A 16,368-nucleotide genomic window follows, 5' to 3' on the forward strand; every position below is an offset into this window, starting at 1 on the left:
AATAAATGAAACACATATAGATTCTATATGTCTGGGTAGGCTTGGCTAAACTATTTTATAATCTAGTTGGCTAAAGTATTTATAGTCTATTTATGTATTTCTATTATCAGAAGTACCCTGAGAATGAGGTGGAAGAATAGAAGCCTGCTTTGCAGAGGAAGAAATAATTTGAGACACTGAAGGGCAGAACTTGGCATAACACCAGGTTTTGCAGTCACACAAATAGCACAATGATGGGCTGAAGGATGCAGTGTGGACTGCAACTCTGTTTGCGCAGACTGCAACAAGGTGAGAGACATGGGAAACTGCCAGCCTAGACCTAACCGGCACCAGAGAGAAACAGCTCGTCTGGTTCATATCTAGGTCCTGACAAGAGAAAGATATGATGCTTTGTACTGGTTCTTTCACAATAGAGGATAAGAAATAAAATGCCAAAGATGTCATAGTTTGACAATCCTGTTTTGCCCATAACACTAGCAGTTTAGTTTTCCCATTATAATTACTTCTGTGGAAACATCTAAATTTCAACAATAGAAGGTAATTGAATAAAATGCCACCAGTCAAGATAAGGCTGAAGGAAGACACATTTGTATTTCGACAGAATTCACTTTGCTTTCAAATACATTTGTATTTTGGTGGGCAAGATCAGAAAGATGGAGGCACCGCCTAATCTTTTGCCGTAGTTTATGTAGGCAGAACACATCTCCATCTCTATAAATTGCATGCTGAAGTACAAAGATACGGCTCACGTGTAAGGTCACCCACAACATTTTTCTTGAGAGACCAAAGTACATCAATAATATTTCTCTTAAATCTTCTTCTTTAACAACTACAGTTCCTGTAATTCTAAAAGCCACACCGCAGTTACGGAAATTTAAGGCCACCACAAACACAATTTAAAGCTACTGAGCTCCAGGTTTAAAAGCTGAAGCCTCATTACCTTGAATGAGGTAGGAATAGGGAACACGTATTAAAATGACGGACAGAATGTGAACAGAATACAGCATCTACTGAAACTATCTAATCTATGTAAAGTTATTATCCAAGCAAAAAAGAACTCCATAAGGGGAACATTGTACTTTAGGCTACCACTTTGTCCAAACACAAAACACAATTCAGTTCAACATTTTAAGTCCCATTAATTCTGATGGGACAGTTTTAGGGACATACTAAATTCCACGGGTAAAGCCAATGGGATTTAAAACTGCTGAGCTTTGATGGATCATTTCCATATATACCTATCACTTTCCTACTATATGAGAATTTAGCAGTGCTCTGAATTGTTTTGCATCCTTTCCCTAGAACCGAAGTGCTGGCTTTATCCACCAAAGTCAGTTTGTGTTTTCCTGATAAGATGAAGACTGAATCCTTTTTCTTGTTGTTTCTGCTTCCTGCAAAAATTCAGATCATTTCTTTCCTGACAAATCTTCTCTGGACGCTGCTAGACTGTCACTATTTTCAGGTGTGATGCAATCACATACTGACAAGTTCAGGCTCCACATTTATAGCTGACTGGGAGGTCTTGCACCACAAGCCCAGTTCTCCCAAATATCAGACTTTTCGCAAGAAGGAAATTGAAGGGGAAATGCACTGCAACGTGTGGGATGTAACATCTTGCTTTGAGGCAACATCACCTAAATCCTCCCTGCAAACAAGTCGGAAAGAGTGCTCATTAAATAGCCAATGTTGTCTATTCTCCCTTCAAAAAAGTCAGGATCAATGCTCAATAAACTGCTGTCATGCTTCCCATAATGTACTAGGTGGGCTGGAAAATTCCCAGCACTGATGTATGAAACAATAGTGCAAATGAAGAGCAGAGCTGCTCCGTTGCACAGTCCCCTGCTTACTGTCACCCCTTCTACAGAAATAACTCCCTTTGATTTAATAATGTTGGCATTTATATGCATAATAGATTATCTGTCTCCAAGCCAACTCAATCATGTTTAGCAAGGTATTGAAAGACTGCAGCATATGCTCACAGTTCGATGTATTCCCCTTATCTCCCACCATCACTTTATTACAGGCCACAGGTGAAGCTTTCCCTATAATTCTATTTCCATACCAGAAAAGCTTAACCTGTTGAAATTCTGCTTGCCATATAGCTTTTAAAGTCACAAGAACCCTGCTCTCCCCCACGCCAACCCTAAACCAAAGCCTAGGCTTTGCTCCTGTATTCACTCACCTGACAGCAAGTTAAATGCTAAACACAAAGAGACTTATTTCATAGCAGACATATTGTGTCTTAATGAGTGCCTTGGCTTTGCTCCTGCGCAGCAAGAGACATGCCTAAGCCATTTTGCAAAGTTGTTACATTTTGCATTTGCCATTTGGGAGGAGGGTGATTCTTTAACATCCACCTGTACTGACAGTGCAGTAGAATTTGCAGAAAATAACTCCATATAACATGAAGATAAGAAGGCAAGCAGCTTTTGCTAAACAGGCCGGCAACATCGAAACAGCACAAAAGCCCCAAACAAATGATGATGATAGTAATAAATATATGAGAAAATAAATTGGAAATTTGGTGAAGATTGTTTGTTGTACTGTATCCGCCATAGTGTGACATTTCTTGTTTGTATGATGCTTGAATTTTGTTTTCTTACATTATTTTTCAAAGAAATCAAAAATCAAAAAAGAAATACTTGTTACTGTATTGTTTTAAAAGAACAGGAATCTGCCTTATGCAGAGTTGGATCACAGGTCCATCTAGCTCCATACACAGACTTACAGCAAGTTTTCAAGGTGTCTAAAACGCTTCAATCCAACAATGAAATAAAACACTGTGGGTGCTACTGGTTACTAAACCGTAGCCTGCAAAATTCCACAGATGGAGTGATGGCTGGGCGCAAGGGACCAGGAAGGAAGTCACACATGAACCACAAGAAGTTCAGTCAATGGATGAGACACATTGCAGTGTCTGTAGTAGCCGAAACAACAGGATACTAAAGTTGCCACTGGGGCAAAGAAGCAAGAGTCTTCAGGTGAAAGGGGCTCTGGTTTTGAGGGAGCTCCTGCAGACGGGAGTATGATACCCAGCCAGCCTTAATGATGAGCCTCCAATGTTTCTATATGTAGCTACAGCACTTGGTCTAGAATCATAGAATCATAGAGTTGGAAGAGACCACAAGGGCCATCAAGTCCAACCCCCTGCCAAGCAGGAAACACCATCAGAGCACTCCTGACATATGGTTGTCAAGCCTCTGCTTAAAGACCTCCAAAGAAGGAGACTCCACCACACTCCTTGGCAGCAAATTCCACTGTCAAACAGCTCTTACTGTCAGGAAGTTCTTCCTAATGTTTAGGTGGAATCTTCTTTCTTGTAGTTTGGATCCATTGCTCCGTGTCCGCTTCTCTGGAGCACCAGAAAACAACCTTTCTCCCTCCTCTATGTGACATCCTTTTATATATTTGAACATCGTTATCATATCACCCATTAACCTCCTCTTCTCCAGGCTAAACATGCCCAGCTCCTTTAGCCGTTCCTCATAAGGCATCGTTTCCAGGCCTTTGACCATTTTGGTTGCCCTCCTCTGGACACGTTCCAGTTTGTCAGTGTCCTTCTTGAACTGTGGTGCCCAGAACTGGACACAGTACTCTAGGTGAGGTCTGACCAGAGCAGAATATAGTGGCACTATTACTTCCCTTGATCTAGATGCTATACTCCTATTGATGCAGCCCAGAATTGCATTGGCTTTTTTAGCTGCTGCGTCACACTGTTGGCTCATGTCAAGTTTGTGGTCAACCAAGACTCCTAGATCCTTTTCACATGTACTGCTCTCAAGCCAGGTGTCACCCATCTTGTATTTGTGCCTCTCATTTTTTTTGCCCAAGTGCAATACTTTACATTTCTCCCTGTTAAAATTCATCTTGTTTGTTTTGGCCCAGTTCTCTAATCTGTCAAGGTCGTTTTGAAGTGTGATCCTGTCCTCTGGGGTGTTAGCCACCCCTCCCAGTTTGGTGTCATCTGCAAATTTGATCAGGATGCCCTTGAGTCCATCATCCAAGTCGTTGATAAAGATGTTGAATAAGACCGGGCCAAGACAGAACCCTGTGGCACCCCACTAGTCACTCTTCTCCAGGATGAAGAGGAACCATTGATGAGCACCCTTTGGGTTCGGTCAGTCAGCCAGTTACAAATCCACTGAGTGGTAGCATAGTCAAGACCACATTTTACCAGCTTCTTTACAAGAATATAATGAGGCACCTTGTCAAATGCCTTGCTGAAATCAAGGTAGGCTACATCCACTGCGTTCCCTTCATCTACCAGGCTTGTAATTCTGTCAAAAAACGAGATCAGGTTAGTCTGACATGACTTATTTTTCAGAAATCCATGCTGACTATTGGTGATCACAGCATTCCTTTCTAGGTGCTCACAGACTGTTTGCTTAATGATCTGCTCCAGAATCTTCCCTGGTATTGATGTCAGACTGACTGGGCGGTAATTATTTGGGCCCTCTCTTTCCCCCTTTTTGAAAATAGGGACAACATTTGCCCTCCTCCAGTCTGCCGGGACTTCGCCTGTTCTCCAGGAATTCTCAAAGATGACTGCCAGTGGTTCTGAGATCACATCTGCCAGTTCTTTTAATACTCTTGGATGCAGTTCATCTGGCCCTGGAGACTTGAATACATCTAAACTAGCCAAGTATTCTTGTACTATCTCCTTAGTTATTCTGGGCTTTGTTTCCTCTGCTGAATCATTTGCTCCAAATTCTTCAGGTCGGGCATTGTTTTCTTTATCGGAGAAGACTGAGGCAAAGAAGGCATTGAGGAGTTCAGCCCTTTCTGTGTCCCCTCTTTGCATTTCACCATCTTCTCCTCTGAGTGACCCCACTGTTTCTTTGTTCTTCCTTTTGCTACAAACATACCCATAAAAGCCTTTTTTGTTGCTTTTAACCTCTCTAACAAGCCTGAGTTCATTCTGTGCTTTAGCTTTTCTGACTTTGTGTCTACACGTGCTGGCTAATTGTTTGAATTCCTCTTTGGTGGTTCCCCCCTTTTCCATTTTTTGTACACATCCTTTTTTAATCTTAACTCAGTTAAAAGTTCTTTAGATAGCCACCCTGGCTTCTTTAGGCACCTTCCATGTTTCCGTCTCATTGGTATTGCCTGAAGTTGTGCTTTTACCATCTCCCTTTTAACAAACTCCCAGCCATCATGAACTCCCTTTCCTTTTAGTATTACTGTCCATGGGATCTCACCCAGCACCTCCCTAAGTTTTATGAAGTCGGCTTTCTTAAAGTCAAGAAATTGAGTCCTAGTATGCTTGGCTGCTCCTTTCCGCTGTATAGTAAACTTCAGAAGAGCATGATCACTCGCGCCTAATGATCCTTCCACTTCTACCCCACTAACCAGGTCATCAACATTGGTTAGGACCAGATCTAAAATGGCTGTTCCTCTTGTTGCTTCTCCCACTTTCTGGACAATGAAGTTGTCTGCAAGGCCAGTGAGGAATCTGTTTGACCTTATGCTCTTGGCTGCGTTTGACACCCAACAAATATCCGGGTAATTGAAGTCCCCCATTACTACTATCTCCCTTCCTTTTGCATGCTTGGCCATCTGTTCCAGGAAGGCATCATCTATGTCCTCCGTTTGGCTTGGGGATCTATAGTAAACTCCCACAATGAGGTCACTGTTATTCTTCTCTCCCTTAATTTCGACCCAAATGCTCTCACTTTGGCTTTGAGGTTCTAAATCTTGGATCTCTTCACAGGTATACACATCCCTGACATATAATGCCACTCCTCCTCCTTTCTTGTCTGGTCTGTTTCTCTGAAATAGATTGTATCCCTCCATTATTACATTCCAATTGTGGGACTTATCCCACCAGGTTTCAGTGAGGCCTATTATGTCATATTTAGTTTGCTGTGCCAAGAGCTCAAGCTCATCTTGTTTATTTCCCATGCTTTGCGCATTAGTTTACAGACATGGAAGTCCATTAATCATCCCCCCGTGTCTCTTATTTAAGGATTTTTTCCTCCCACCACTGATGATATCTGCTTCTGGACTGGAGATCTGGCTGATGGCAGTATCCTGTTATCTACGCTTTGTAGCAAATGTGTTCTCAAGAGTCAGCCTGCATGGCCTGCTCAGAGATTGGTAAACATACAGTCACCCTAGAAACCATGAACTGTAAACACCTCAGCTGTTAGTGGCAATGGAAGAGTTCCAAGCCAGGAATGTTGAAAAGGCTGCTCGTTCCTTGCCAGAACAAAACAAAAAGGCGGCATTGTTAATCCATCTCTGAGCTGGATTATCTTTTCCAAATCAGCTGCTTGCCCTTTGAGTGTCAAATGGACCATTTAGGGGTGTGGGGAAAAGAGCTGGTTTTTACTGGGCAGGTGCATAGGCCACTAAGTAAAACCTTATTTGGCTGTTATTTAGAATGTCCCCGTGCCAGTGGATGAAATTCATTTCCTTGTTCATACAAATCTAGCCTCACCCAGGTAGAGCAGCTGTGTTACATTTGACAAGGACAGAATCTTCAGAGAGAAAGAGGAGGGGAATTGTTGGATGGAGGCAGTGTTTATCCCCACCTCCATTCAATATTAAATCTCTTGGCAGGAGTGTGGGACAGATATAAGTGGGTCATACAGCATCGTGGAGAAAATAAATGTCATTTCAAATGTGGTGACTCTGTGCAAGAGCTGCACCTTGGTTTCAAATCAAAGGCGTCTTGCTGAAGCTCAGCAACACATAAACACATTTCAGTTTATCTCCACATTGACTTAAAAATAATTAAAATCCCAAATGGAAAGGGGGTAGACTTTTTAGTTCCTCAAGAGTTTGCAAATTGCTATGAAGGGAAAGGCGGGGGAAAGCTTTCTGAAGTAAAGGTAGTGACCTATTTCACTTATGTGAAGCAACCGGAATTAAATTTATTTCAGCTTTAAAACACAGTAGCCATTTGAACAATTTAACACAGGCTCCCCCCGCCCCCGCTATTAACAGAGGCCATTAATAAGTAACATTTACAGGTTTGTGTCAGCTTTCACCGTCTTTGCAATGTGCACCCCAGTGTAGATTTGAACTGCAGCAACCTCTCGAAGAATATATGGGCCATGCCCTTTGTCTGGCATATATCAGTAGAATTCACTGAAATCATTACTTATGTGGATTTATGATAGTATGATCAGGGGCTTTCATTTTCATAAATAACTTCCTTTTTATATCATCGCTGCATGTAAAAGAAATATAAAAGAATGCAGACACCTTTCCCATTGGCCCTTCCCCCCCCCCACACTTTCCTGTGGGCCTGTCACAGACTGGAGGTAGAGGAAAGGTGGCAGGAACCAGCTGGGGAACCCCCACAGGAAGAAGGCTCAGAAGCTGGGGATTGGTAGTGGGACAATGATGAGTGATTGCAGGGAGAAGAGGGAGCAAACTAGGAGGAGATAACAGGGTTCAGTGAGTGGGGAAAGCCTGTAGCAGAGAGAAGTCCAGAATCACAGGCAGAAGCTGAAGCAGGAGAGGAGGGAGGCCAAGACGCAGAGATGAGTCCAGCTGGTGAAGAGTCATGGGTGTATCCCCCTCCTGCTGCAACAAACTCCCCTCCCCACTGGTCTCCCAGAACCAGGAGAGGCATGAAGAGTGCAGAGAAGTTAGCTTCACACAGACACAGTCTCAGATTGCTTAGGAAAAATCCTAGTGAGGAGCTGTGGGGAGGCGGGGACCTTCAGTCTCAGCAAGTGCTTCATGGAAGCAAGACCTGCCTGTGCAGATCATGGTTTTGCTAATGAAGAGTTAACTCCAACTTGCTTGGTGTGATTTACTCCTGGCTTACTCCTGTAAGAGCCCTTCCTTTCTTCCCTTTCTCTTTGGCTACTTCATGCTCCGTTCCCCTTCTTGTCTATGCCCAGGCCTTTTGTGAACTTTATTCTAGCCAAATCCCTCTTATCAGCCACACTAATGGTAAATGTTCTGTTGCTAAAAACTCAGCCCAAAGTGTCAAAATATTTGGGACTATTTCACAATATCGTAATAGCTTAATCAATGCCCCCTCCCTCTGTGTGTGTGTGTGTGTGTGTGTGTGAGAGAGAGAGAGAGAGAGAGAGAGAGAGAGAGAGAGAACAACTGGTAACTTTATCCTCTCTGTAAGAGTTCATGATAAACAAATGTATTTGAAAGAAACTAGTGTGCCTACTGCTGGATTGCAGGCACTATGTTTCAACTGACTTTGAAGGTAGATAGATAAAGAACTAGAGAGACCTATTGAATTTATGGCTGAGTGTAAACCATTCACTGTAATGTTTCCTAAAAAGTTTCACTCATTTTGTCCAAGATTTGAACTGTGTGGCCCTGCAATCACATCCCATAATTATCTAGTCAATACCTACATCCTTTTTTATCGTGTATTGTCAACATAAATTGAAGTTCCTGTGGTGGCTTAAACACTAACATAACAAACTAAAACAGCAGCAATCAAAAAATAAAGACTACTCTAAGTTAAAAATGCTTTAAAAGTTCTTTAAAATCCTGAAATGTTATTGCATGGTACCTAATTGATAGTACTAAGGGCACCTGAGGGCTGAGCTGCCTCAGGATGTCTTTGCTGGTGCAGAAATCAGCATCCATGGGCATAGCCAGAGGGGGCAGCTGCCCCCCTAAATCAATAAAAATCAATAAAAATACATAGCTAACTGAGGCTCTGCCCCCTAAGAAAACTCCTGCCCCCCTCCCAACAAAAATCCTGGCTATGCCCATGTCTGTATGCCCCACAACATCTCTCCAAGCTGCCATGTGGCAGAGCTGTGGTGGTGGTCCCACCGCTCCATAAATCCACACCAAGCTCATGGGGGGCCATTCAGGATTGCACCCTTATTCTCTTTAAAATCAGATGATAATAGAACAACGTATTATGCTATGGAAGGAAGTTGACAACTGATGGTATATAAGAACTGCCACATATGGTTTGATATTTTCTTCAGTTTATTGAAAGTGGGAGTCCTGGGATTTGGAAAGGTGCACCATATTTTTTCTTTCTGAGTCCCCCGCCCCATCTGCAAACTTCTAACAAGGTTTCAAATTTGGATTTATTTATTTTTAAAAGATAAATGCTGGAAAAGAGAAAGGGCTTATAAATGGCAATCCTATATCCACACATACTGCAGTAAGACTTAGAGCAAATCGTTATTTTCCTGGAAAGGATTTTTTTCCCACCCCATTCTGGATTCCTTCATTTCATTTAGTAGCTTTGAAAAAATGGGTGTGTGCTTACGTGGTGAAAAATACCTTTATAATATTATTAGTATTTACCTTTTACCTAGGCATTGGGATTTAGGTGAGATAAGGCACCACCTAGTGGTGAGAGTTGCATTTGAAACAACTTAATATTTTAAGTTGTATTCTGCATTTCCAGATGCGAAGTTGCAAAACAGAAAAGCCTACGGTTACAAAAAATATGCGAGAGGCCAGCAACTTCAGCAACGTTCAGCTGTTAGGTTTAGACGCTCACAAATTTTACCTAACATTTTTATTAAGGGTTTGCACACACAACCACAAGATTCATTTTGGATCCCACTTTGAAGCTGGTGACTGCAGAGCACAATCCTGAAGCCAGGGAAAAAAGTGGCGAAGCAGCACTTGGCAGGATTGAACCCCGCTCATCAGATGACATCATCCAATGATGTCAGTTGATGGCAGGTGCGGTTTGTGAAACATGATCTTGCAGGCCAAAGCTGGGCTCTTTGGAGTCCCTACCCCTGGCATAGACAACGCTGAGATCGATTGAGTAGATCTGACTCAATATAAGGCAGCTTCCTATCTTCCTATGAACCTGGGACTTTCAACATGTAAACATATGGTCTGTCACTGAACTGTAGCGCCTCCATCTTTTGATCCTGGCTCTGCAAAGTAGAAATGCTCCACTTTAGAAATTTATTTCTAGAAATAACCAGTTGCAGAATGCCAGGAATGAAAACAAATTTCTTCCCACTTGAGTGACTGGGCTAATACATCCCCTGCACTTTCATCATAATCTAAACTAATGAGATCAAATGCCATTTTAATGAAAACATGGCATCTCTAGTTTATTGATTTATTTCTACTTAAATCACACTTGATAGCACAAACAGGAAACTTGCCCCTCCAGCCAAAGCACTTTTGTATTCAAGACAATATCTACAGTGGTACTTTGGGTTACAGATGCTTCAGGTTACAGACTCCACTAACCCAAAATAGTACCTCGGGTTAAGAACTTTGCTTCAAGATGAGAACAGAAATCGTGCGGCGCAGTGGCGTAGCGTGGGGGGTGCAGGGAGGGCCAGCCGCACTGGGCACAACATCTGGGGGGGACTCGCACTCGCAGCTCTCTGCCCCTACCTGGCTCACTCACTCTCTCTCAGTTAGGGGGCGCAAATTACTTGCTTTGCCCCGGGTGCTGACAACCCACGCTACGCCAATGGTGCGGCGGCAGCGGGAGGCCCCATTAGCTAAAGTGGTACCTCAGGTTAAGAACAGTTTCAGGTTAAGAATGGACCTCCAGAATGAATTAAGTTCTTAACCTGAGGTACCACTGTATTAATATCTCTCTTCATCCCCCTCCCTCAACCAGAAAGCCTTCAGAACCTTCCAGCCAAGCAGAGGCATTGTATTATTGTTGCAGCAGGCTTCAAAAAGAGAATGTGGTCAGATGGAAGCCTTCTCAAATTCATGAAAATATGAGATGATTGATATAAAAAGCATTCTTTGTCACCATATAACTCTATCCATATAGTTTTGCTACGAGCCCTCATTTAAGAATGTAAGAGCTGAGTCAGAGCAGGTCAAATTCTCTGTCCATCAAGCTGAGCTTTTGGCTCCCATCTCCTGCTGTCTGATCCCTTTTAACTTAGATTCCAAAGAATGGAACATGGGACCTTCTGTATTCAAAGTATGTGTTCTAACAAACACATATTTTTGTAAGATTGTATTCGGCTGCTTTTTTTCTATTCCAGGAACAGAAATTCAGTTGCACAGCTGCCTAAAATGAATTCCTCCATTAATTTCAAAGGCAGAGCCAAATCCTTTGCTTGCACAGATTGCTGCTGTCTATTGCATTTAATGGGGTCCTTCTTGTTCCCTATAATCATATGGATCATTGAATGCATGTAGTTTCGGTCAAAACTTTTTATTATGAAGGACACTAAATCCAGAGATAGCTCTAAAAATAACTTTAATATTTTATAGGTTTTTTATGACAAACTGTAATTGGAATATTATAAATTGTTTCAAAAGATTCAGACAGAAATATAGATCTCCAAAATACATAACAATAGTTTGTAATTTAAATGATAACTTATAATTACATAAGTACTTAAGAGGCACTAAAAGTTATTTTAAATAGCCATAACCTTCAAATTGTTGATTTATTTTGAGAGGTGACACTAATACATGTAGCTTGGAAACCAATGAGAACACAACATCAAATTCTGGTGATTTCATGTGGAATAAGATATACGTCTCCTTTTGCTCAGCATTTCCAGTACATTCAAAACTGCTGCACATACTAACTGATTTCCCAAAACCAGTATATTGTGCAGAGGTCAGAGGAAAGTCAACTCAATGAAATATTGTCATTGTACATTTTACATAAGCCAGTGTGGGCATGTTGTTGAAACGACCACAAAAATCTATTCAACTTATATCTTCGATTAATTAAAATCTGCAGATAAGGTTTCAGTTTTCTGGTAATATTCACCGATAGCCAAAGAATTTCTTCTTTTATGGGAAAAAGGAGAAGGGAAAAAAGGAAATCCGTTAGTTAATTACGGGAGGGGGAAGATAAACACTAATTTGTCAGAACAGGTGCATTAAGTTTGATAATGTTTAAAAAATTTATAGAAGCAGTTTCTTCAAGGTCCTATGTGAGTTATGAAGCCTAATTTTCTTTTCATAGCTCTGTGATAAAATTTTATCCACGTTATAAAAAGGGTCTTTACTAAAAATGACCGGAAATCTGAACTACCTGGCCATGCAATAAAAACACATTCCACTGTTGCAAAGTGTCAGGCAAGCCAGGTTTAGCTGGAAATTGATCGATAAGTCTTCCTTTTACACTTGAGTGCATTCACTTTTTCTTCATTGGATAATAGTTTTTTTAATGGGTTTTCCATTAATATTGGTCTTTACTGTTAGCAAGAAAAGGCAGACATTAAAAAGAGACAGGAACAGCAAAGAAAAAGTTTAGTGATCTTTAATGATATGGTGCAAAATACCAGGAAGTGTTATGATGTTCCCTTAAAAAAAAACAGGTGTCATGTTAAATGCTGTTGGCTGTTCCAGCAGAGCAAAAGGGATGTAAAACACAGTTGAGATAGACTGCTTGGGAGAGATTCCGCCTTTATTCTGGGAAAATCCATAGATGTAAGAGAGTCTATGGTCAACAACATTAAAAGAAAATATAGCTATTTCTTGTGGGGTTCCTACATCCGTATTTCTCAAAGCAATTTGCTAACCAGCAAAAAGCTTAATTCTGGAACTCACTGTCCACCTTTAATATTTCAGGTTCCTCCTTTTTGACATTGAACATTGTCCGTAGCTACAAGAAATAAAACTTTACAAAAGGATAAAAGTGGATAGCTCTTTTTACACGCAAACTGTAAAATTGGAGCGACACTTAATTGTGGTCAGGTAACGTTCCAAGTATATGGCCTGGAACAGCTTGCAAGCTGAACTTCCCCAACCCGCAACTCCCCAGCACACATTCCACTGAATGGTTATATGAGGTGCTTACAGTTCCTTTGAGGCAGTGCTGTAAAAGCAGGAGTGAAGCTAGGACTTTATGGATGAGAATGTTATTGGTTTCACTGCTTAACTAAGGGAGATATTACCAGTTGCATGTTGAGTTCCACAGTGCCACCCCCCAAAAATTCACACATCACACGTTAATTTTTGTTTAAGGTTTTTGGCATATTTTTGGCCACAACTTTATTAGAATACAGAAAATGTGAGTGGTTGCTTAGGCATTGGTTATGACTATCTGTCCTTGCCCCCCAAGGACAGAGCTGGCACTTCCGGGCACCTCGGAAGCCAGCGTGGGAAACAAGTATTGGGAGAGAAATGAGGCTGGGAATCAGTCCAACACCGCTCACCCTCATGTTCCGGTGGGGCTTGCACGGCCCAAGCCCGGCACCACGGACAAGGACGAAAGAATGGCAAGCCCCTGGATTCCTTTAACGGAATTCCCATTCGCATCATTTGGAGGGATAGGCACCTTACCCCTCCAAGCACCAATTTAACCAATGCCTAACCGCCAACCTTACAAGTTGTGACGATTTGCTACGCAGTAGGCAAAAACCAAATGGCAACAGCCAATCAGCCAAATGGGCAAAATTCCTACCAGGCCCCCGCTCAAAGGCGAACGACCCCATGACAGGCATAGCAAGGTCAAATGAACCCAAGAACCACCCTAATAAAAGGGAGGGGGGCGGGTGATCCGATGCAAAACGGCCAAGAGGACGTCCTCTCGTCTGTCTCCTCTATTTATAGACTCTTACCCCTCCTCCGAATTGGCAACACTCAATAATCCCCAGCAACCCAGTTAACCCTTTACAGGCTTGGGTTCTCACCAAATTTTGCCTAGTCATGATGGTGGCCTGTTCCCCAACCGCAACACGTGCTCTCTGCTAGTGAGAACACGCTTTAGCGAAAGCTCAGTGCATTTACAGACGTACGTAAAACTGTGAGTCAGAAATAGGTGGAGATTGTTCAACTACTATGGTATATTTTTTGGACTGATGGTCAGAGAACTCGGTGCGAATACATAGATTACCACCCACTTTACTACACTCAAGTAGGGTTGGTTCCTGAATTCTTGATAAAAATAGAATGCATGGGCAGAAGATGAGGATAGTGGAGGGAGAAAGTAGTTCTGTGGTGGGTCCATCAGGGTGCAGAACTGAACAGAGGGCACCTGTGTAGGGGGCAACCATGCTATCCTGACCAGACTGGGAGTGTAGGCTTCTAGGCTCTGGAATTTATCATCATGGGACAGATCCCAGAGTCGACTGTAAAATGTGATCCTGAATAAAGACTAAGAGGAAAGGAGCTATTGTTTATCTACTGCAGTCCCTGACATTCATTAAACAGAATTGTCTGCATAAGCTGTGGTCTGCCTGGCATGGATTAGTCTCTGGCTGTCACTCTCCAAAGGTCACTGAGGGGACAGAAAAATACATGATGCATCTGAAACCATTAACATTTGTTAACTAATCTGGATACCAACCTAATACATTTTAGCAACACTAAACTGCATTAGCAGCAAAGGTCCGCAGAGCTAAACCAAGGACTCAGCTACATTAGTCAAAAATCAATGCTTTAAATGCGTTATAAACTATAAAGATGGCACCAGAGAGCAAACAACTTATCTATGCGATTTTTACATGGATTTTTTTTCCTTTTAATTTAATTTCTGAATTATTTATAGCGTCCCCCCCATATTTTTTTGCCCATTTTTTTTTAAAAAATGGTGGTGGGTGGTATTCCTAGTAGTATTGCTGAAATGCAAGTTCCATGCATTCTGTGAAAGACTGAACCCTTGTGTAATAACACACACACACACACACCACTGGTCACGAACTATCAGAATTAAGTGCATTATAGACCATGGTTTTAAACATGCTTGACTCTATGCCAGATTGTGCCAAGATATGTTAAATGTTTGTTACAACCCCACCCCAATGCAGCTCTCCTGGAAAATGTGTGGGGTTAGGAATGGTCACTTCTCTAAAGGAAGATACATTCTTAACTGGGGAGCAGCAACATCACTTCCTACCAATGCAATTCAAACTGGCTGCATTGGAAGTGACTACAGAAATGGCAAAATAAGGAATGATTTTAAAACTGGTGCTGTTTAGGAAATACAGAGGTCCAAACCTATGGGATAATACAAGTGATATCAATTGAATAGCAAGTTAAAACATTCTAAGAACATTTACTTGTGATTTAGCGACATTTATTGAAAGGGATGGAATGCCTCATGAGTCTGAGTTGGCACTGGCTAAAATAACTAGATTTTTTTTAACGTCAATGACTACTTACCTAGTCGTTGGAATGCTGATCAGTTCTGCATGTAAGAGCCAGAAGACTGCCATTTGTGTTGACCTGTATATATTTTTAAAAGTCACTATTAATATTGGTGCATTTTTTTAAAAAAAAGAAATTCACAGGAATCATGATGTTGCCAAGACTTCAGTCATACTGTCTAAACCTATTCTGCTACATATTCTGCAGTAATTTTTTATTTAAAATATTTCCTCCCAGGGTCATTTTTGCACACTGAGCTTTTTCAAGGGAACAGAAGACATTAAATTCTCCAGTGTGCTTAGCCTTGCTTGCACTTCTTCTGCCCTGCATGTTTTGAATGCTTGAATGCATTCACAGCATGACTTAATACAGAGCTTCCACATACAGAGAGACAAAGTACAGCAACTTCTGATCCACCAAGCTAACCAGCTTCATACGACGGATCTCCAGTAACTCAAGTGTCTTCCTGGTTTTGCAGTCTTCTGGGACAGGGGCAACCTTTTTAAATTTGGGGCTTTTTTAAAAATTGAGAGCCCATGTTCCATTGAGGAAAAGTAGTTTGGGACACATACTACCAGTGCTTGAAGCCAAAATCAAAAGTGGACAATCCCAGAGCTAACCCCAAGCCACCTTCCTATTTTTTTCCCATTTTGTCTTTGATTCTCTCTCACTCACACACACATCCATTTATTCCCCCAGAATAAACCCAGCCAGATGGGCAGGGTATTAATTATTATTATTATTATTATTATTATTATTATTATTATTATTATTCCCCCATCAACAGCCTATCCAAAGATTACCCAAAATAAATAGCCTCCTCTTCAGTGCAGTACAGGGCCTGCAATCACCCTCACTCTTCCATTAAAATAATCAAGAACATTTCTTGATTCCACTTGCTGATGCTCTTTATTAATCTCTTACTGTCTGCAGCTTGCTGTACCTTGTAATATAGACTCAGAGACGTGAAAAAGGGAGGAGTGGCATAGTCTCTGGGGTTGCAGAGAATGGAAAGAAAGCAGCAGCAGCAGGAGGAGAGAGGTGGTGGGTCCCCTCTCACATTCTCTGATACTCCAGCATGCTGAATGCAATGGAACTGGCAATGGATGAGGTCTACTTTCTACCATGCAGGGGTGTAGGGACTAGTACAGAGACACAGGAATGTGAAGGAGGCCAGCAGATCTGATACCAACTTGGCACATGTGACCTCAGCATGGTGAAGGTGATGGAAGAACAAGGCTCTCCAGACCAGGAATATGGGGCTCAATTGGCTATAGTTGCGTGCACCTGTTTCCTTTTTGTCTGTTTAATCAATAAATATGTATATACCTTTTACACATGATGTAAATAATGTGATTATCCCTTGAG

General features: G+C 41.7%; 1 protein-coding gene across 8 annotated transcripts in view; it reads right to left on the reverse strand.

Moving 5' to 3' along the window:
- Positions 1 to 566: 566 nt before the first annotated feature.
- Positions 567 to 16,368, reverse strand: part of DCDC1 (doublecortin domain containing 1) — a 267,210-nt gene continuing 251,408 nt past the window's right edge. For 3 of the 8 annotated variants that reach the window (XR_014566754.1, XM_083748749.1, XM_083748743.1), the window contains exons 39-40: positions 15,016 to 15,078; positions 11,133 to 11,694 (exon numbers count right to left, since the gene is read on the reverse strand). Coding sequence is in view for 7 of the 8 variants with exons in the window: in XM_083748749.1 (XP_083604875.1) it covers positions 15,016 to 15,078 (63 nt within the window). In the remaining variant the exon portion in view is untranslated. Of the gene's footprint in view, positions 1,646 to 9,822; positions 9,843 to 11,132; positions 12,105 to 13,623; positions 14,132 to 15,015; positions 15,079 to 16,368 lie in introns of those variants that run through there. The other 5 variants (XM_083748746.1, XM_083748748.1, XM_083748747.1 and 2 more) reach the window with 5 other exon arrangements.

This window comes from Podarcis gaigeae, assembly GCF_964106915.1.
Source record: "Podarcis gaigeae genome assembly, chromosome: 1".
Taxonomy (NCBI): domain Eukaryota; kingdom Metazoa; phylum Chordata; class Lepidosauria; order Squamata; family Lacertidae; genus Podarcis; species Podarcis gaigeae.